Below are 23,725 nucleotides of genomic sequence, written 5' to 3' on the forward strand. Positions count from 1 at the left end.
GATATTATGTGTTGGCAGCTTAAAGGAACTCTAAACTCAACATTTAGCTGTAGTGATTCTAAAATATTCATTATTATAATCTTAAAAGTAAGAATGATGTGTAGAGACATATACTTTATGTCTCAACATAAAATATAACGTGCAGTCTGTTAACAATGTACATGTTAGCTATATAATAACTATATATTATTTATTTTAAGATTTAAATTGTACTGTCCAGTGTTTTAGAAGGTTTCAGTTTCATTTTATTATTAGCCCATAATATTTTATATTTTTATATTGAGTAGATATTTCAAAAATTTACTTCTAATGCTAAAACTAAGGTAATAATAATATAATATAATCAACTTTATAGATTTCAATCTTGGTGGAGATTTTAAAGCCTTTGTAGACACTAAATAACAATTTTAATAACATTTTGCAGATGTCTGACAAATTAAAGAAACATTTAAATAATCAACTTGGGTTATTGAATGAATCAAGCTTAGATCTACAGAGTAGCATCAGCAGTTTTATACAACAGGTAAATACAAATGCATAGTGAACGTATCATGTATTTTTAATATTCTGTTCTATTTAAGCAAGGTTAACAGTAAAATGTATTATCTAATCAAAAATCTATTATAAAATATTATTTATAAAAAAAATAATAGTGTAAAGTTTTATTCTTGTTTAAATATATCATCCAGTTCTTTGAACTTAAGAAAGTCTAACACTCCCCAAGCGAAATGGAATTTATATTAGGCATATACACTTTTAACAGTTTTAACAGTGTCTGCCCCCGAAAATTTTAGTCACCCCCCACCCCTCCAAAACAAATGTCAAGAGCTACCCCCCCTCACCCCAACTCCCTAACCCTCAGGGAAAAAGTCTGGAAGAAACACTGCAAGCAATGTAGTTTATTTCAAAGTAATGCTTATAATGTTATTCAGGAATTATTTATTTATTTTTGTATAAATTATTCAGATCAAATATGAATAAAATAAACTTCACTTTATAGGTTACAAAAAAAGCTATGGAATATATAGACAACACAACTGACACCAATATGACAGTGAAAGATGCACTTGTTATGGTAGCTACAGCACAGAGTGTAATATTTGAACATGTGAATATGATGAATGGTATGGTGATATTTATGTCTATGGTTATTCATGTAGTTAATGTCTTCATACATTAATTATTTGGTGAAATAAATTTATATATATAGATCTTATATATATATATATATATATATATATATATATATATATATATATATATATATATATATATATATATATATATATATATATATATATATATATATATATATGTATATAGGGGGGGCTATAGGGGGGGCTATATATATAGGGTGAGATTAAACCTATATATATATATATATATATATATATATATATATATATATATATATATATATATATATATATATATATATATATATATATATATATATATATATATATATATATATATATATATATATATATATATATATATATATATATATATATATATATATATATATATATAAAAGTTTATATTTGAAACTATTTATCGATACTAGTGTGCCTTCAATTTTTCTCTAAAACTGCTGCAGCTTACAAAGTAAACTTTTGACAATAGAAATTACTTTCCTTCACATTGATATAATATCATGTTGACAGAAACCACCAAGCTTTATCCTTTCACTGTGATGACAGGAGACCAGACAACAACTGAGAGTAAAAGTTTTATCCCAGCAGGTGCTCAATATGTTTCTACAGTGCCTATGTCTGGTCAGAATTTTTTTTATGTAATTATAAATATTTACCACACCACAAATAAACATTTAATTAAAATGGAACAAAAACAAATAATATATTATTTTTTTACAGTATTTGATAATAAATTAAACATATATATCTTTACGCAACCACTTATTTAGTGTTTTAACATCATACATTAAAACTGATCAAATATATTGATCTTCCTACATCCATTTAAATTATATATCTTTATAACATTCGAATATACTATTATAATTGTTATCACACTTTATCCTTACTATTTAAGGTGATACGGAAACAATAATAAGACTAAAAGATATTGAAACAGCTTTATCATCCCTTCAAGACACAAAACAAAAGACTGAAGATGACGTATCAGAAATAAAACAATGGAGAGACAAATTTGTAACAGAACATAGAGACTTGGGGATAACAGTTGAAAATTTGTCTAAGAAACAAAAACAGAATTTTAAAAACTTAAGAAAACAGTTAAAAGAACAAGATAACAAAATAGTAGAACTGAATGAACAAATTGACAGTTTAAAAACAAAAGAACCAGAAAAAGACAAAACTATGGAGAAACTGTCTCTAGATATGAAAGAATATGAAAACAACCTGCACACACTAAATAAAGAGATGAGAGTTTACATAGATAAAACAGATCATGTAACACAAGAAATTAAAAGACAATCTGATTTGATATCTGCTATACAAGATGACACAACAAAAACATTTGATACATTATTATCTAAGGTACATTTGTAATAATATTTATATTAATGCATTATGTTCAATTAGTGGCAACATTGGCATTGTATTTTTATTGCTTATACCAATGTATGAGTTATAACACATTTGTAGTATTAAACTATAGTCTGTGTTTACACATACACCCTTGTGGCTCTACAGCCTCAAATGACGTTGGTTTGCTTTACAACATCCTCGAGTATAAAATTATCTGTTTATTTTGTTTTCCACATCTGATCTTTGTACTATTGTATGTATGTCTCTACCATCTGTACATCAAAGTCTAGGTCTGTCTGATGGTTATTTACAATTGTGTTGGTTAAACACTATCTTAGTACTCTTGACTTGTACTCTTAATCACTAAACCATTATTTTATACGTAGTAAAATTTCTGTCAATAATGTAGTGTGTTTTATTTATATCAACCATTTATCAATACATTTATTAACAATGAACTTTTACATTTCTTCTCTTTAGCATGTTGTGATGTGTAAACTTTTACAGCAAAGATTGATGCCACTTGACAAAATAGTTGAAACATATAATCAAAACTCTGAGACTAGGGAAGAGAAAATGAAGAAGGTAAATTAAACTCATATTTTTTTAGCTAAACCCAATTTTTAATATTTAACTTAGAATTCAAAATAATATACTTCATTTGGTTAAAAAGAAGTGCTCATTTAATGTATCTTGATCTTTTATTTCACTATTTTAATAAAGATGTTACCAAAACAATTTTAAATATCAAAAATATATATTATTTTTTAGTAATAAATTTAGAATGTTTGTAAGCTTTAGTTTCCCCATATATCACAACTGCCACATGTGTTTATTGTTTTGCAGTTCGCCTAGTTAAAAAAAATTGATGGATTGAGTTGTGTTCTTTTTATTTTGATGTTCATAGTTTGTTACACATAATGTATTTCGTAACTGTTGTTCTGTTTTTAGATTGTAAATCTGGAAATAGAAGTTTTAAAGCTGTCAAATGATTTTCAATCAATTGGTAGGTTATTTCTCTTCAATATAAATTTACAATATAATCATGAAATACTAATTAAAATTGTTTTTCATTTACCAGAAAACACAATGATTATTATATATGTTAATGTACCTAACTTTTTATGTGACTTGTTTGTTTAATCTATCTCTCTATCTATATAAATAAAAAGCAATGTATGTTTGTGTGTGTGTCTTTTATGCATTACTACATCTCTCACAACATCTCCGTGAAACTTTGTGAAGTTGTTGTGAATATACCTGGGGAGGTTTCTACGAAAAAAAATATTTCAAATTCGCAATTGTTTTTTCTCAATATACGGTATATAAAAATTTAAGTCGATTGCGGTTTCTCTCCGTTCATTCGATCGCCATCAAACTTTGGGGTGTTGATTAAAACACTCCAGGGAAGGGTTATACAAACAAATCTTCTTTTTTAATTTCGCAAGGGCGGCGCCACGGGGGGGGGGGGGGGGGTTGCGTTTTCTCTCATATACGGTACATAAAAATAATAAAAGTGAATTGCGGTGACACCGTTCACACGATCGCCATGAAACTTTTGGAAGATGTTGAGAATATTCCTGGGGAGGTTTCTGCGCTAAAAACATTTTCAATTTCGCAGGGTTGGCGCCCTGTCAGGGCGCGATTTGTTTTCTCTTTATATATGGTATATAAAAATAAAAAGCGATTGCGGTCTCACAACGTTCATCCGATAGCCATCAAACTTCAGGGACTTGATTAGAACACTCCAGGGAAGGGTTCTGTAAAAAATCATTTTTAATTTCGCATGGGCGGCCCCACGGAATGGTGGGATTTTTCTCAATATGCATTATATAGAAATAAAAGACGATTGCGGTTCGACGCAATTTATCCCAGTGCCATAAAACTTTTAGGGAGTTGATGAATACTCACAAGAAGGTTTCTGGGGTGGGAGTGGGGAATAGGGGTGGTGGGGGCGGGGAGATTTAATTTTGCATGGGCGGCCCCCGGCAGGATGCGATTTTGCGCCCTGGTCTTTCCCGTTAGCGCTATGGTGATTACGATCGGTCTAAACAGCTTGATAGACAATGGATAGGATGGGGCGTTACAAACGCTCACTAAATTTAATCAGGCGTGTCCTCTGGCGCCCTGGTAGGGTGCGATTAGGCTACAAATAAAAATATCTGTTTCGGTCCCCAAAGGCTCACATGGACCGCTGAGGGCCATGTAATACGTTTTATATTAATAATCAGAAAAATTATCCAAGGTTAGATTATTAAGTGGGATGTTTCTTTTTTTCCGACAAAAAATCCAAACAGTTTCGCCACTTTGCGAATGATGCAATTGGCATCTATGTTTAGATAATCCAATCAGAAATTGAGATCGAGCATCTAATAATAGACCATTAGTAACGCTAGCATATTGCATCAGTCACCCTGATGTTTAAAAGAGGTCAAATGATTTGTTTAAGAGTTAAAGAAAAAATCCTGTTAATTTGTGTCACTTTAGTGAATGACGCAATCTGCATCATTGTTGACAGGATGTTATTTGGCACGATGGCGCCTGTTAGTTTTAAGGAGCCAGGGGTCGTACGCCGCGCCTATGCGGTAGTGTAATCGGGGGGGGGGGGGGGCTCCTGAGAGTGATTAATGTACACTCAAGGTTTTCATGTGGTAGTGTAGGTAAACCCGTGTCCCGATATTTAAGATCCAAGCGCAGGCATTGTTTACATTTAAATAACCCACTTTTAGAAAAGTAGGTCACGCGTCTAAGAACATATGATTGGTAACGCGTTGGTGAAATCCTTCTAATATATTTCGTCAAACTTTCTTCTATCCGGCAACGCGCGGGGACGGGTACGCTAGTTATGTAAAAAAATGTGGAACTTAAACCCTTTTTACAAGCTTTTATTTAACTTGCTTCCTCTGTCTGTCTAGACCGAAACACCGGAGTGAAAATTCGGACAGTTCTACTTGACCGATACGATTCACATTTGACACGTGTGTCAAGACATGAAGACAATGCAATCTGAAACTAAATTTGACTTAATTGGATGCCTAATTAATTTTCTATGAATTAATTAAAATTTGGACCGAATTAGTAGGCATGTCTAACCAACCACACCACGCGCGTCATCACGTTCAATAGCCGCGCCATCAGGTTTAATAGCTGCACCATCACGTTCAATAGACGCGTAATGGTTTTTAGTCATGTAACACTATTGTAAATAAAACATGTAAAGTACTGAATTTTTTTTTTATAAAAAACGTTTAAATAACAAGCTTTTATGTAATTATGCACTAAAAAGTAGAAAATAAATTATACACTACTATTTAAATTACTATAAAGAAAAGCGTGGGTCTCTTCTCAAATATAAGAAAAGGTATCCAATAGGTACTAAAGTACAAAAGAGACCCACGCTTTTCTTTATAGAAATTTAAATAGTAGCGTATAATTTATTTTCTAGTTTTTAGTGCATAATTACATAAAAGCTTGTTATTAAAACATTTTTTATGAAATTGTATTATTCTTAGAATGCTTCAAAAGAAAGTTAGATCATATAAACATATTGATAGACTGCGAAAATCGCTCGTTATAGTATTAATAAACATATTTGTTTATAAAAACACGTTTAAGGATTTTGTTTTTCAAGATAATTATCTATAGTTATAGCCTTTGTTAATTTAAATCAATTAGACACAGGGGCGGAAATACAGTGCCACCAGATCCCGCAATGCCAGAACGGAGGGGGTGGGGGCACGCCATTTAGCGGGCCCACAGCTGACCATAATCAATTGTTTATATTTACAAAAATTTAATTTTCTTGTATTGTTTACTTGATGCTTGTTTTGTAAAAAAAGAATACTGTAGCTGTCGTTTGATTATCTTTATTCTGTAGACATCATCCTACGATCTTGTATATTCCTTTTCCCTTTGTTTTTAAAACATTGTGATATATTGGGGGGGGGGAGACATTTTTTTGCGGGGTTTCCCTTTTTTCTAGTTCCGCCACTGATTAGACAGTTAAAGTTATATGCTTATGGTCTTGTTTTATATAGAATTATGTTATTGCCAAAATTAATTATTGCATTGTTTTTATTGCAAGATACTTTTATCTATCGACCAATATCTACTGTGCTAGACGTCTTTGGTTACTTTAGAAAGGGAAACAATCCACCTAAACCAATTGCCAATCAATGTTAGTCAATAGTACGAGAGTGATAAAATAAAAGTATTCTGTTCGGAGCTGAGCCTACCCTTTTAATGACCGTAACATTATTAAGAAATGATTGGTCCATAACGTGTATGATGTGGTATCTTGTGTGGGTTAATGCATTCAATATACAAATGTATTCTGTTTCTTTAACAATCTACTTGGAAAATATAATTTTCTTCTAATTTATAAATGTATTTCTAAAGACTGCGTTGCTTAATTCGTCGCAGTACTAACGTAAAATGTTGGCATAATCACAGCAAACAATTGTTTTAAAATTAGTTTATTGTAAATTGTTTGTACAACATATTTGGCATTGTGTCGATACCTAATTGTATTTTATTTCTTTCAAACAATCAACAAGTGAAACATTCAACACCAGGGTTTATTGCTGCACAAGGTCACTGGGACGGGAAAATGTATGACAGATACAAAATTATTACATTCAGTGCTGTAGAACGTAACTTAGGAAACCATTTTGATCCAAACTCTGGAGAGTTTACCGCCCCTGTTGATGGCCTGTATAAAGCAAGACTTGCAATAAAATCAACAGGAGATCGTGCTGTAGTAGCTGGTGTTTGGCACATATCTGGTGGTGTGGAGTCACTGCTCGGTAATGTTTTGACTAAAGATAAATCTGTTGAAGCATCCAGAACATTTGAGGTTCTGATGAAAAGTGGAGATGTTTTATATTCAACCACTTGCTATAAGGATATGGAATGTACACATTTTTCTTGTTCCCTTCTTGTCGTCTAATAGTAAAAAAACATATGTTGTTTTTCATCTTTATCAGAAAGACTATAATTAAACTTGATTCAACTTTGGTAAAATTTTATTTAATAATAATCAGATTGTTATAGACTAGATAGTATAACGTATTAATGAATGACGAGTTTTGATAAATTAAAAGTAGTATACTATTATTTGTTATTGTGTATATTCACATCATTTCGCTTACATGTTAAAAAGATTATATGATACTTTTTAATAAGAAAAAATGAGGTAAAACTATATGAAAAAATTATTTTACTTAATTAAATTTCAACAGTTTTTATCTCTGTATATTACTTTCTTAACTCAAACAACATTTAGTTTATAAACAAATTTTGGTTATGGAGTGGTCGGATGGGAAAGAGCAGTAGGGCTAACTCAAAAGTCTTATGTACTGAATCCCCTGGCATATGAGGGTCTTAGCTAGGGACAACAACCCATCGATGGGAGGAAACTCAAACACGGAAGTTGGTAGTTGACGTCACATCTGGGGGACAGAAGTAGCAGAGATATTTGTTTTTCTGTATAAGTAGCCATTTTATCAATGCGGATAATTATAAACAAAGGATATAATAGAGGTTGATTTGTATATTAAAGATATTTCACACATATATGAAGGTTAAAATAATCGATTTTATTGGTAGAGAAAGATAAGCAGTGCGTGTGATATCTGTGAATCACGTGGCGTTTCTAACTTTTCTGATTGAACCATTTGTACACGGTATGCATGTCCGTTGAGTCACACTGCGATATCTTAGAAAAGGGCTAGGATGAAGGAAATAATGCAGGCAGATGGTTAGGGTTGTAACCGATTTGAAGGCTTAATTGTTACCGTCCAGTTACTTTCTACGTCTTGTATTGTAGATCTATTGGTTTTTTAAGGCTGCGATAGCTAGACATTTGTCTGTAGCGCTAACGATAAAACACGTCAATTATTGCTCACAGGCAACCTTCTAAACGCTAGAACTACAAAACGATTTTTTTTTCTTTTGTGACGTAGATGTCTATACGAAAGTGTTTAGTCACGGATAGAGTGTGTGTGAGAGTGGCTTCCCCTTGGAAGTGGTGTGCTGGCGTGAAAACAAGTGTGTGAACGAAGTAGTGTGTAAGCAGTGTGGTGTCGTGAAAACATGGTCTATCTACTAGTCAATGTTTCTTCTTGTGATGTGTTCGTGTGATGGATAAAAAATATACACCTATAAAACGAATTCTAGTTGTGGAGTGTATTTCTTTAAAATTGTTACAGCGAGTCCAAAATACAGAAGGAGCCGGCTGTAACACTTTGCTAAAATTAAATTGTGGCGACTTTTAAATGGATCAATGTGTTATTGTAGTTTTAGTAACTAAATCAACTAAAGTATTTGGTCTGTAATTAAAGTGTGAAAAAATATTTATAACTGTTAGAACTGTTAGACCAGTTCGCTAATCTTAAAGAATACATTTTATTTATCGTGTAGTTTTGTTTGAACTCATGGTTCAACATTACAGAAAAACGCACTTCAGGTTTCTTATTTGTATTCTATAAACAGAAGGCTCTATATATCCTCATGCATACATCTGTCTATGTCATAATATATACATTGTTCTCTATTCAGTTTGACATGATTCAGATTGTGTTGAAATTATTTTTTTTTGCTTTGATTATGTTATTTAAATGTTAGAAAATGAAAAAAAATATATATTTACAAATCATTACAACAAAATGAATTTTAAAAAAAAATGGTGTTGCCTTACTAAAGTTATATGCAGGTAATGATAAAATGTCTTATATTATTTTAATTGCTTTTTATATGTTATTTTAATATACAATTTTGTAACTTGGGTAATCTACATTGTGTTTAAGTTTAAAAAAAATAATATTTCTAATTTATTTTTCTTAAGTAGTATTTTTTTATGTTTACTTCCACGTTGAAAAGGGAGATAATATATTTTTTGTAACAATGTATGATAAGGAGACATTGTTTATTTAACTGTATATAATATACGTTGTCATTATTTTGTATTAATGGGATTGGTTTGTAATAAAACAGAAACATATATTTTTATTTCCGCTTAAATAATGTATTGAGTTTCACTGATAGTCAAACCCATGAAAATAGGACCTACTTACAATTTACTTGCAATTCACAACCACATTAAAAGGCAAAGACACAAATAAAATTACAAATACAAAAAAACTCAGTGAAAACAACGTACAGCTTAAAATTGAAAAACAGCATCTAGACATGGAAGACTGGCATACGAATGTTATCAAATAATGGCTGACTATATTTACCAAACACCCCCACCCCCCTCGTATATACACACGACAGATAATATTGCTTGACAAAAATATCATTCACCCAAAAAAGGACTGGATGATGTTAAAAATGGACGCGATAATTTTTTTACTTAAATAAATTATTTATAATCAATTACAAATTAAAATACCAAGACAAGCAGCACAGGTCTAGGAGAAATCTAACGTCCACCACCACCACACTTGCCCCCTCTCCCAACACAAACCAACGGAAGACAGAGCAGGTCAAAGAGACACCATTTAGGGGGGTGACACCAAGGCAAAAAATAGCAAACTATATAGAGAAAAATGATAATTCCACTTAATTAAGTGATTAATTCGAGTGTTAAATACTCTTTTAAGAGGTGCAAATCGTAACTTTGAGGGGGGGGGAGGTGCAAATCGAAAATTGAAAGTTTGTCCCCGGGAAGGGTCGCTACGACTCTGGGGTGGGGGTTGACACCATTAAGTGCCGCACCGGGCGACACCCGACCTCAACACGCCACTGCATAAACCATCAAACATTTCTTCTTAATTTAAACACGCAATCATGTTGTTTTCTTTTCCTATTTGCCAAGTAAGACTAGGCTGTTTTTATCTTATCAAATTGTATTGTAGAAAATTTTATAGAAAATGTTAATCACTCAATATTCGCGTTAAAACAACACATTTTCAATAAACATCGTACGTGAGTGTGGCGAACGTGAGGAAATTAGCACTTTGAAGTTGGACTACATTAGATCGATAATTAGTATTGAAGTCATACTATAATTAAAACAAATAGCATCTGCCCTCGAGATAGTGACATCAGTATAGACCGTGGGTTACTTACACATTTTAAGTGTGACAATCGAAACATGAGGAAGAGATTGAATTATAAGTATAATCAAAAACACTCACTTACATTTAAATATAGTCGCTATGTTTATTAGTTTCCTACACATGCATCTTCTTATAAACTGCACTACACCTACTTAAATTACTATGTCTCTCCTCTTTCCATCCAACTTATTCCACTTTAGCCAATTTACTGCTGATCTAGTTTTGTTTACACTAAGTTCCGAGATTGACTACGCTTTATTCAACTGGTACCAATAAAGAAATTCACTCAATTGCTGACTTATTCAATAACTTTTCTTCAACTGACTGCCACTTTCATCTAAATTTGACCTCTCGTGTCTACAGTCACGTGACTCACCTTGATTGGTCAAGGCTAGCCATTATTTTGATGAGTTAATTTAAACTTGACCAATGGATCGCTACTATTTTTACCTTAACATTTTCTCTCTAATCTTTAACATTGAATCACTGTATAAGTATCTTTTTCTGCTTTATAGATTCAAATAAAATATGTCAGAAAAAGTTGCAATATTTCTTAATTCAAGCACACATCAGATAAAGCGAAAGACCAAGCGAAAGCATACAAAAATTTAAAAAGATAACATCAAGTACTTAGCATCAGACATAACAGAATATGCAAAAAGATAATCAATGTTTCGAAAAAAAAGAGCAAAAATAGATTGTTTAAATCCCACTTTTATTCTCCTTTATAAAAAGGTGGGTTCATTAAACTCAATTGTCGCTCTTATTCCTTCCTTCCTTTTATAGACATCTCATAATTTATTGTTGCCTAGCAATCACTTTTTATTGATCAAAATACCGTGTAAGATCAATGATTGTGTGATGATTTGGGGTATTTGGGTAAATATTTGCTTAAGTTTGGGACATGGTGTGGTGTGGCTAGAATAATGAGGTTTGGTATGGAATGGTGTTGGGTTTGTTCGGAGTTCTATTCATGTGCTGTGATGGTTGGTTTGTTGATAGTTTTGAGAGTGGGGGGTAAGTAGATTGGGGTTTGGTCTATGTGTGTAGTGGAATAGGCTGTGGTGTATTGGGGATGGTGTGGGATAAGTGATTAGGTGTGGATCGTGTGATAAGGGGTGTGAGATGTGGGCAGTAGACTGGGTTTTAATGTACGTTGTAGGATATAATCTTTTTTATACATAATGGGGTGTGCGAGGATGTGGTTTTTTTTATCTACTCCGTCTTGTGTTTTGTATGTGTGTGGTGAATCGTGAGTATGAGTGATTGGGTGTGTATTGTTGGGTTAGTGGGGTGATGTTTGGATTAGGCTAAGTTAGGCTATATAATGTGATGTGTTGGTAAGAGCAGGGCAAAAGTTGGAGTGTGGGACGGGTGGTGTCGGATTTGGCTTGTCGTTGTTAATGTCGTGCGGGTTGCAATGCATTTTTTTTTTTTTTTAATTTCCCCTTCTGTTACCCATTACATTTAATTAATTTTGATATCTAGTTTTGTGAAATTCATATTTTCTTTCACGAGAATTTCCAATAATCGTTTTTTCTTTTTTGTCATACTTACATTTTCCATCCTCCAAAAAGTACACTGCAGAGTTCCGCACTGTGGCGAAACACGAGTATGTTGATTTTCAACAGTTTATATTTAAATCCGGATAAAAATGACGACTTATTGTTTAATATATACACTAAAGGCTATTGTTGGTACTAAATTTACAATTGTACTGAGTGATTGTCAAACAGGATCATATTTATAAAGACAACGTCAGTTAAATGTCATATACGCCAATCAAAAGTAGATAAGCTGGTTGTTGAAATAAAACATAAAAGCAAATTATTTAGGATTTATAGTACTGTTTATTTTGTTTATGGGCATGTTATATGGTTTCCTTAGATTAACATTATAAACATTTCACCTTCGCTTGTATCAAATATTTTTTTTAAAGATCCTCATTAACTTATATATTGCAAATAAGTTCCAAATTAATCAATATTAATAAATAAATAAACCGGGAGTGATCTCCCCTAAACTTTCTCGAATATTCTTATTTAAAACAACAGGGGATGGGAACTCGGGCTATAGACATGATTTTTAATCCATTTTAAATACTTAAATTTTTTAAAAATAGAATAAAATCTCGTAGACAAAAGAATTGCACACCAAGTGAACGCCAAAAAAAAGTGCATAATAGTGCGCAATATTATTAGTACTTTAAAAATTTACATTAGTTTTTTGAGAAATCGGAAGTAGCGTAAATTACTACTTCCGGTCAACGGAAATTACTCAAAATTTAACAGAAGGTAGAGAATTAGATCTTATACTTAGATGTGAAATTTCATTTATCTATATGAAATAGTACTCAAGTTATAGGCTTTTGAAAAATTCAAAGTAGAAAAAGTACCACTTCCGGTTATCGGAAATCGCTCAAAAGTTGATACGGATCTATGATTTTGATAAAATACTTATATATGAAATTTCATCAACCTAGCTGTAACGGTACTCAAGTAATCGTGTTTACACACGGACACACACACAGACAGACAGACACACAGACATACGGACAGTATTGCAAAGCCCAGTTTTTCAGACTGGATTACGCATAAAACCTCTTAATTTTGATAAATCTGGATTGATAATTTTTGCCCGATTAAAATAAGTCCTCGATACTTCGGATGTGATGAAGGACTGAGGTGCAATACAGTGAAAATTGTTAAAATTCCAAGTGATTTTTGTGCACGATTACAACACTTTCTCTATACTTCGTATATACGAGAAAGTAAAAATGTAGCACTTGTTAACATTACAATAAAAATGAGATTTCTGCTTGGAATGAAGATTGTGTTGTAATGTATAAAAGCTAGACAACAAGAAGAGCACAAGAAGAATGTGTACATTCACAATGTGAATTGGAAGTGATTGAACATAACACGTCTCCAGTTTTCATATAAACCTCAATTGTTGTTGAATAATCACGATAATTTCCTCTAGTCTCAATAATACCGGGCGTTGACACCTCACCGCCAGATTTGAGAAGAAGCGAAGCATTTAGAGTACGAAATCCTCTTTGTCTTACTGTAAGACTTGCTTTATACAGGCCATCAACAGGGGCGGTAAACTCTCCTGTGTTTGGATCAAAATGGTTTCCTACGTTACGTTCTACAGCACTGAATGTAAAAACGTTGTACTGAGTCTTGTTAGGTGTGCCAAATGGGTTCAAGAGATAGTGACCTTGTGAGGCAATAAACCCAGGTGTAGAAATTTCCTTTTGGTAATTGGCTGCAAGAAATATAATACACACTTGTCTCTGTTCATTATAATATATTACTCTAACACTAGGTATTACTATATCAAGCGACTATTATACGTCATACTATAACAGAGTACTGTAGTTAACCCATAATAGAAAATTATATTTATTTTATTGTGTTCGTACTACTGGTAAAATTTGGTTTGACAAATTTTGTAGTTGGGTTTGTTTACCATTTTCACTTAACAACATGGCATCACGTCTATATTATTTTATCCCTGATATACACAATCAAATAATAGAGAAAATACAGCAGAAATAACAGTAAATTAATGGACACTAAAAAACAGAAATTCTATGAACTAAAAATGTAAAAAGTGGAAATTTAATAACAAGAACAATCAACTAGCTGAGAAAAAGCATACGCAGTGCTTATTTACGTTCGTTTAATGGGCGTGTTGCAGAATGAAGGAAAAAAAATAGAGTTAGTTATGTACAATTAAAAAACAAAATACGGTTCTCTTTCGAACCTTACAGCCCATGGGGCAAGTAAAGTAGAGTTTTTTTATCGTATAATTTCTGCTACATTTTTAAATCAACTATTGCATACATATAAATTACCTACCAATAGCTTGACAATTCAGTGACAACTTCAAAACATCTTTTCCCAGAGTTTCATTCTAAGAAAAGAACAATTTTAGATAACTATTAATTTTGAATAACAAAAAACAATCCAACTCAGAAATGACTATTCGTTTTTTTCAGACAACGTTCTTTGGGGAGGGGGAGGGGGGAATTTAAACTTCAAAACAGTGAACACATATACTGTATGGGATATAAATAATACATTATTTAAAAAAATATATATAAGGTATTTTTTCATTGTCTGTAGTATATTTTGTTAAACTAAAATAAAGGATTATTTACAGCCACTTAGTTATAATGTTTAATAACATTAATTGTATGTATAAGTTTATAATTTTTTAAGCAAATAAAACCAAATCATCAACAAAATGTATCTTTATAAAATCTAGTTGACACATAAATAAAACATAGCATTGCCATTTAAATACATTAATTAAAAATGTTTGTTGTCGGTGTGATACAAAAGTTAGAACTATACACAGGCTTATACTTTGTTATGTTAATAATTGTGAATATTTTACAGTTAAATTAAATAAGGAAAGAGAAAAGTATTCAACTTTGTATAAGAAACATAATAAATATTCATTTTACCTTCATCGAATTTTCTTCTCTAGACTCATAGCTTCTATTGTATGTTTCAATCAGTTTGTCCATGGACAACAATCTTTGTTGTAGAAGTTTACATAACACAACATGCTATTGATTATAATTATTATCTGCATTTTACTTTTGGGTAAAAGTAGTATAATTTTTAATTCAAAAATTAATTAATCAAAATGTTTGCAAATGTAACATGGTTGTAATACTGGAACTGATAATATATAATGCAAATAATAATTTATTTTGTTTTTAACTCACCTTAGATATTAACTTTTCACATGTCTTTGTTATATACATAATATTTTTCTTTCCATCTTCTTGTACTGTAGCTATCAAACCATGTGGCTCCTGATTTCTTGTGATAAATTTTCTGCTTTATCTGTGTATTCTTGTGTCGCTTTGTTTTATTTTGTTTAAAATATTTTCATGTTCTTTTAAATCTAGTGTCATTTTGCCTAGTTCATTGTTTGTAGTTGATTCTTTTTCTTCTAATTTTTCAATTACTTTGCTAAGCACATCCATTTTGTTATTTTCTTCATTTAATTGTTTTCTCAAGTTTTTTAAAATCCTGTTTTTGTTTCTTAGAACACTTTTCAATTTTTATCATCATGGCACTTTGTTCTGTAACAAAGTCATCTTTCCATTGTTTTATTTCTGATAAGCCATTTTCACTCTTTTGTTTTGAGTCTTGAAGAGATGCTAGTGTTGTTTCAATATCCTTCAGTCTTTCCGTTAATTCTGAATTATATATATACATATATATACATATATAGTATTATTATATAATTATATATATATATATATATAAATATATATTGTTTAGAAAATTATTTTTAAGTATTTAGACAAAGGTATATTTTACAGTTTTATTATTATCTTTATGTAGCATTTAGTTGTATTGAAAACTTTATAACACAAACACAAACACACACACACACACACACACACACACACATATATATATATATATATATATATATATATATATATATATATATATATATATATATATATATATATATATATATATATATATATATATATATATATATATATATATATCTTTATTGTTAACCATTTTGGTCTTTTACATATGTGCAAGTTTAAATTTCGCTAAACAATTATTGATGTTAAAAATGTATCCATACACATTGTATTACTTTTATTTCTTCACTGTTTAAATGCCATATACAAACTTTAATTCTGAAAAAAATGTATACCAAGTGTAGAGTCTTTTGAAATATTTTCATTTCTGTCTTTCAAACATTTACTGTCTGGTGTTGTCTGTTCTTTTGAAATCACTGAGGGAGGGTACATTTTGGTGGATTCTGTCAACAAGAAATAATATTTGCTAATACTTTTGTTCATATAAATCCATATTTTTCACTAAAAAGAAAGTTAAATACTGGTAACGAGTAATGATGGGAATTTGTATTAACTATTTATATCTTTAAAATGTTTTTAATACATTTAAACACATGATGATTTTATAGTAGACAACTAAAACAATTTGTAAATTCTAAACAAGAGCAAATTATTAACAATTAATAAATAAAAAAGATATGAATATACCCATTAACATATAAGTGTGTTCCATGATTGTGCTTTGTGCTCTTGTAACCAAAATTAGCAAATCATTCATTGTCATATTGGTGTCAGAAGTCTTGTCTAAATATCCCATAGCTCTTGTTTTAATCTGCAAAGGTTGAGAATAATAGTAGGACTTATTTTAGAACAACTGCCATGTAGCGCCTTTTAATACCACTGGTCACATAAATTGAAGTTAAGGAATAGGCCCAGAAGCTGGTGAATTAAAACAGTGTTAATATAAAAGTTTTATTGGCTGCCTTAATTTATAAACCAAATAGTTTAATGACTTATGTTTTTGGAATAAAATTATGCTTTACTTTTGTATTTATAATAGATTGACGACAGAAGCCTGTGGTTGTATATAACACATTTAATGGGTCTAACTACCACGATGGTAATACACAGAGAGTACGGAAGGAAGTACACGAGGGACATCACTCAAGATAACAATATTATAAATATAACTAATACAGAAGAGTGAGTTCCCTTGACCTCACAATTATTTCAATCTATTACATCCCTTTACCCTTAGAACACAATAACACATCTCTCAATAGAACAATTGATAGTATCCTAAAATCACCAATTATATTGTAACATGAACACTATGGTAGATTACATCCTTACAAACAATGCACAATATGCCATAACATAATCAAAATACAAAACAATAATGTCAAAGTCCTTTTGACCTTTAGAATCATAGGTCTAACTTATTTGGGACTTTGATTGTCCTGTTTGACCTTCTCAGTAGCTTTTGATTTGGTGACTCAATATTCTGACCATTTGGATTCTCTATCTCAGGAGGTCTAGGATTTAAATCATTAACTCCAGAATTTACATTTTCTGACTCCAGACAACTTGGTTCACTCATATCAACAGAACTTGATTGTGGAACAAACTGAGTTGGTGTGAACTGTTCAGATTTGGTGGGATTGACAGATTCACACTTATTATCTGCACAAGTTATTTTTAACTTTATAAGACACAGGTCCTGTACATTGAACAATTTGACCTGGTATCCATTTTTCCTTTCTCCCATAATTTCTTAGATACACATTCTTATTAACACCAAATTCTCTTTCAATGCATGAGTTGTCATGATTTAATGGAACTATTTTTGAATTGGCATCTGAAAGTATTATGCTGTTATTCAGATCCTTAACTGACATAGATTTCTTTGATTGATCAATTTCCTCATGTAATCTGATAGTGCTTTTTGGTAACCAAAAATACTGTTTATGAGTAATATTCTGGACCATATCACTTTGCAACTGTGATCCAGTATTTGAAGTGGGTGTATTAAATGGCAAAAATCTTTTTTTCTTCTTTTGATGTTACCCTTTTAGTTTCTGTAAGTGCTAATGATGTTAGCAAAGTTGTTTGATGATCACATTCCTTCTTACTAATGTATTCTCTTTAAAACATTTGAAATTGCCATAACACCATAATCATTTATTAAGTTACAAGTACTTTGTTTAGGCAACTCTGACTGATAATGGACTGCATCTTCTCCATCTTTTATATTATCTTCACAAAGGGTTTTATTTCTTATTTAATATGGCCTTAAGTCATCATTCACAGACTCTTCAGGCCAACCATTCTTACAGTACTCATATACTTTTATTAAGCACTCATCTTTGTGTTTCTCTTTTAAATCATTCACATTTATATTGGAGTTATCCATGATAGTGAAGAGAACAAATACATCTTCTGGTACATAGCTCAGGCTTTGGTTTTTTAAAGGTAATCTACTAAGACTATCTGCACTATTCTCAGATCCAGGTTTGTATTTCAATTCATAATTGTATGCAGTTAGTGTGATAGCCAATCTTTGAATCCTTGGTGAGGCATGCTCAGGTAGGGTTTTGTTTTCTCCAAATAAACCTAGCAATGGTTTATGATCTGTAAAGATGGTGAACTTCCTACCAAACAAAAACTTATGAAATTTCTTAACACCAAAAATGATGCCTAAGCCTTCCCTATCTAACTGAGAATAATTTTTCTCAGCCTGGTTCAAAGATCTACTGGCAAAAGCAATGGGTCTGTCACCCTTCTCATCCATGTGGGACAAGACTGCTCCTACACCATCTGGTGAAGCATCACATGTCAATACAAGTCTTTTCCCTGGGTCATAGTGAGTTAGCAAGGTGTCAGCAGACAAAGCCTCTTTTGCTGTATTAAAAGCAGCTTCTTGTTGTTTACCCCAGTGCCAAGTTGCATTTTTCTGTAGCAGCTTGTACAGTGGTGATAGTTTACCAGACAGATTTCCTATGAACTTTGCATAGTAATTTATCAAGCCCAAAAAAGCTCTTAGTTGTTGGGTATTTTCAGGTTTGGGTGCTTCTTTAATGGCTTTTGTTTTCTCAGGTTGAGGTCTGATGCCTTGCTTGCTTAATATATAACCAAGAAAACTAATTTCTGTCAGCATGAATTGACATTTATCTTTGTTTATCTTTAAACCTTTTTCAGCAACTATTTTCAATACTTTATCAAGTGTTTTAAGATGTTCAGTGTCATTCTTACCAGTTATGTACACATTGTCAAAGTACACACAAACATTTGGAATATCCTTAAAAATACTGTCCATGACAGCATGGAAAATTCCAGGGCTAGATGATATGCCAAAACATAGTCTTTCATATTGGTAGAGTCCTTTATGTGTGTTTATTGTCGTATAGACTTTTGAATCTGGATGCAGTTCTAGTTGAGTGTAAGCATGACTAAAGTCTAATTCAGTGAATTTGTCTCCTCCTGCCAAATTCAAAGAAATTTCCTCAATGTTAGGTATAGGGTACCTATTTAGCTCTATTTGCTTATTCAGTGTAGTTTTATAATCTCCACAAATTCTTATAGAACCATCCTTCTTTAACACTGGCACAATGGGTGTCGCCCAATCGGAATAGTCTACCTTCTTTATAATGCCATTAGATTCCAATCTACTTAGCTCATTTTCAATTTTATTCCTCATTGCATAAGGTGGAACTCTAGCTTTGCAGTATCTTGGATTTGTGTCTTTAATGCTTAACTTCACTGTTCTATCATTTAGTAATCCAGAGTTACCAAAAACACATTTATTTTCAGATATTACTTTATCTAGTGAAGTAAGACTAGATTCTTTTCCATTGTTCAATGAACAAATACTCTCCCAATTTAACTTAAGATCACTTAACCAGTTCCTACCTAGTAATGGCGGTCCATTTCCTTCAACCACAAGAAGAGGAAGTTTAACACTTTGACCATTATAACTTACATGAACCATACACTCTCCTATTACCGGAACATTGTCACCAGTGTATGTTGTTAGACACTTGTGACACGGCTGTAGAGACACTGATCCTCCTATGACAGCGTCAAAATCTTTCTTTGTTATGACTGTTAGAGATGCTCCAGTGTCAAGTTGGAAGCTGGTGCTCTTACCGTTGATATTAACTGGTACATTGATGGGAGCATGACTTATTGATTTCACAGAGAATAGATTGAAATCCGGCTGCGAATCAGTTTGAGCATTTTCACAGGTAGAGTGGTTCATTGGTTGGGTTAGGTAGTCTTGGTGAGAGTTAACATAGTGCTGCTTTTGGTTGCGGTACTGTCTTGACTGGCTAGATTTAGCAACAGACGAAGACTTTGCAAAGCAGGCCTTGGCAATGTGACCTTGCTTACCGCACTTATAACAAGTTGCTAACTTGAACTTGCACCGATGAGATGCATGGGGACCTTTGCATCGATGACATTTTTGATAATTATTACTAGATTTAGATCTAGGATTTGAACGAGCAGGCTGTTTAGCATAAGTTGGAATGCTCTGATGGGGTTGATGTTTATTGACTAACCTGCTGTTTACTGCATGGATCTCTGAAGGTGCTAGAGATTTCGCCGCATCTGATGACTGCTGGATTGAAGTTGCAAGTTGTATTGCTTTTTCTAATGTTAGATCTGACTCGAGCAGCAACTTTCTTTGAATATCAGGGCTGTTTACACCTGTCACAAACTTTTCACATAGTCTGTCAGACAGCGTATCGCCGAATTCACAAAATTCACTTAAATGACGTAAAGCAGCAACATATTCTGATATTGACTCGTTTGGTTGACGAGTCCTACTGTCAAATCTAGCTCTACATAAAAACTTTGATGGGGTAGGCGCATGGTGGTCTGTTAGCAATTTGCTCAGCTCGTTAAAGCTCTTGGTAGTTAGACTAGCTGGCGCGGATAAGTCTTTTAGTAGCCTAAATTGTTGAGGCCCTATGACTGTTAACAAAACAGCTCTCTTTTTGGCTTCTATCGTCACGTTGTTAGCTTCTAGGTAAAAGCTTAACCTCTCTAGGTAATCTTGAATGATTTCATCATTCGCATCAAATTCTTTTATTTGGCCATACAGCGCCATAATTCTAGAAATAATTAGCTAATAAGCTCTAGCAAACCTCTTTTTTGCGTAAGTAGGTGCTCTTTCTAGTAGATGTTTATCCTTCGTCGCCAGTTATAATAGATTGACGACAGAAGCCTGTGGTTGTATATAACACATTTAATGGGTCTAACTACCACGATGGTAATACACAGAGAGGACGGAAGGAAGTACACAAGGGACATCACTCAAGATAACAATATTATAAATATAACTAATACAGAAGAGTGAGTTCCCTTGACCTCACAATTATTTCAATCTATTACAGTATTAAAATAGAATACATGTTAGTAAACATGATTAAAGGCATCACAATGAGAAATAGAACAAAATTAAAATTATGTAAATAAAAATGTTTTGATACTCAGTATTGCATGTGAATAAAAGACAAACTTAGAAAATAGAAATCATGGGATATTAACTACTTTAAAAGATTACATTAAACATGGTTATACAGTGTTATAAATTGTATGTGTATAGCAAACATGGAGGTCTATATAATTTTGTGTTAGGGTATAATAGATTATATAAATTAAAGGATTCTGAAATAACATGTTTTTTTTAAATGCAATATTATAACTGTCAAAGCGTAGTGAACATATACATATCTGTTTGTATTTACCTGCTGTACAAAATCACTGATGCTACTCTGTAGATGAAAACTTGACTCGTCCAATAGCTCGAGCTGGGTAGTTAAATGTTTCTTTAATGGGTCTGTCATCTGCATGAATTTTATCTTGTTAAAGATCTTTTATTTTTTTTAATTTTTTTTTGTTTCATAAAAAAATGTTTTAATTGCGATTTAAATGTATCTTAAACCCTTAGAACTTAGATCTAGTTCTTACACATTAAAACAATATCTAAAAATAGGCTGCTATACTGTTATACTTATAGAAATCGAATAAATCATATTACAGTATTAACATTATTTTATTTTAAGTTGAATTAAAATATATTGAAGAAATACATTAGGATTTTCAATTTTAAAAAAAGAATGTTAATTTATACAAGATACACACATTTTTAGATTAACGTCATATAATAATACAATAACAGAACAGTTTTCCTTTTTGATGTAGCTCAAACGGTTAAATAGTTATGATTTTTTTTCGTATTAAAAAATGTGATTTTTTTAACATAGGATTTTTTCCTATTTCTGTGATAGAGTTTTTTTAAGCGTTTACTAAAATTGTCCTAGCTTGTAAACCATATGGTCAAATTTGTTATAACTTTGCAATGTCTTTATTTATTATATATGGAAGCATAATAAACAATAAAATTAGAAATTTATGGGCAGAGTTAAACAAAAACAGAAGTAGAACAGGGTACCCCCCCTAATTTTTCATATACAGTGCATTCATACAATCTCAGTTAAAATTTTAACTATTCCAAAAATTAAGCTCAAACTTGCTGAGAATGTTGAGCTATGGATGTGTCAGTTATTACAATCAAAATAATATTCATAACTGAAAAGTTTTTTGTTTTAACTGCTACAAAGCTGATAGATTATGCAATTTCGCAAAACTGAAGTCTTGTTGATGTGAAATGCAACATGATGGCAAATTTGAGTTATTAAGCACTTAAGTCTCAAAATTTGCCTGGCTCTAGATGACTCTATTCTTAAACAGAAACAATCAAAATATGTGTTTAAATCTATCTGTTTGACAAAAAATAAGGGGTGGAACAGGGTACACCCCCCTATTTTTAAATACGAAATTTGTTCATACAATATCAGCTTAGGTCCAAACTATTTGAATCTAAAGCTAAAAACTAACCAGAGTGAAGCTCTGAAATAAGTGTGTTTGATGGTTCTATCTAAATAGTTGACAAATAGGTAAAAGATGGTAAAAAGGTAAAACGCTGAGTCATCGACGCGCCTGACATACTTGAAAAACTGAACTAATATATGAAAATAAAAATGATGGCAAATTAGATCTATTAGAAATGTAAGGTCTTTTATTTGTATAAATGTAATTAACTTATTAGTCTACTTATATATATAGTTTAATTAAAAAGATGTGTTTCTGTCTATTCATTAGTATTTTACATTTCAGAAGAAGTTCAACATTGGTTGGTTTTAACATGATATAGAATCTAGAACTAGTTCATATTACTAAACTTTCAATGTACTGCTTCAAAATTTATTTAAGTTATTTAAAAAAATATTACTTAATTTGTCTGAATAAAAGGTGAACACATTTATTGTAATAGTTTTAATTCCTCTTTACATAGTGTTCCCTCATTAGGCCATATAACTGCTCATCATATCGTAGAGATGTGCTGGTTTTAGAAGTGTAGGTTCTATCTGGAAAAGTAAACAGTACATTATTTGCTTTCACATCAAAATAAATAAAATGGTTTTTCTGGAGACACTAAAATTAAATATTGAACATTTATTGCTATTACCGCACCAAACCTCCCCCCCCCCCCCCCCTCTACTCCACTACCTTCAATATCAAAACAGCGTTTGCCACTATCGCCGGCGGCAAAACATCGTTCGACACTATCGCCGGCGGCAAATCGCCACTATCACCGGCGGCAAAACATCGTTCGCCACTATCGCCGGCGGCAAAACATCGTTCGCCTCTATCGCCGGCGGCAAATCGCCACAATCGCCGGCGGAAAAACATCGTTCGCCACTATCGCCGGCGGCAAAACATCGTTCGCCACT

At 31.9% G+C, this 23,725-nt stretch overlaps 1 protein-coding gene and 1 long non-coding RNA gene across 2 annotated transcripts; one reads left to right on the forward strand and one right to left on the reverse strand.

Moving 5' to 3' along the window:
* The first annotated feature begins 432 nt into the window (after positions 1-432).
* LOC131947480 (uncharacterized) lies at positions 433-1,748 on the forward strand. The gene is made up of 3 exons (XR_009387883.1): positions 433-523; positions 1,001-1,124; positions 1,668-1,748. It is a non-coding gene; the product is annotated as an uncharacterized LOC131947480 (long non-coding RNA).
* An 11,679-nt stretch (positions 1,749-13,427) lies between these two features.
* LOC131947456 (uncharacterized) lies at positions 13,428-22,099 on the reverse strand. Its single transcript, XM_059308674.1, has 8 exons — positions 22,074-22,099; positions 21,677-21,775; positions 16,635-16,758; positions 16,283-16,390; positions 15,321-15,391; positions 15,054-15,158; positions 14,443-14,497; positions 13,428-13,846 (listed from the first exon to the last, which is right to left on the reverse strand). Exons 2-8 carry the CDS (start codon positions 21,773-21,775, stop codon positions 13,428-13,430), a joined length of 981 nt encoding a protein of 326 aa, XP_059164657.1. The 5' UTR covers positions 22,074-22,099.
* Between the last annotated feature and the right edge of the window lie 1,626 nt (positions 22,100-23,725).

This window comes from Physella acuta, unplaced genomic scaffold (genome assembly GCF_028476545.2).
Source record: "Physella acuta isolate Inbredline_101_S28 unplaced genomic scaffold, ASM2847654v3 ptg000594l, whole genome shotgun sequence".
Lineage (NCBI taxonomy): Eukaryota > Metazoa > Mollusca > Gastropoda > Physidae > Physella > Physella acuta.

What these genes read in the sequence shown, in the direction of transcription:
- LOC131947456 (XM_059308674.1), bottom strand. Translation starts at nt 21,775, where the DNA reads ATGACAGACCCATTAAAGAAACATTTAACTACCCAGCTCGAGCTATTG. An exon ending in TTCAAAAGACTCTACACTTG is followed by an intron (nt 15,392 to 16,282) that starts GTATACATTTTT and finishes ATGGTTTGATAG; the next exon opens with CTACAGTACAAGAAGATGGA. An exon ending in GTGAAAAGTTAATATCTAAG is followed by an intron (nt 15,159 to 15,320) that starts GTGAGTTAAAAA and finishes TATAATCAATAG; the next exon opens with CATGTTGTGTTATGTAAACT.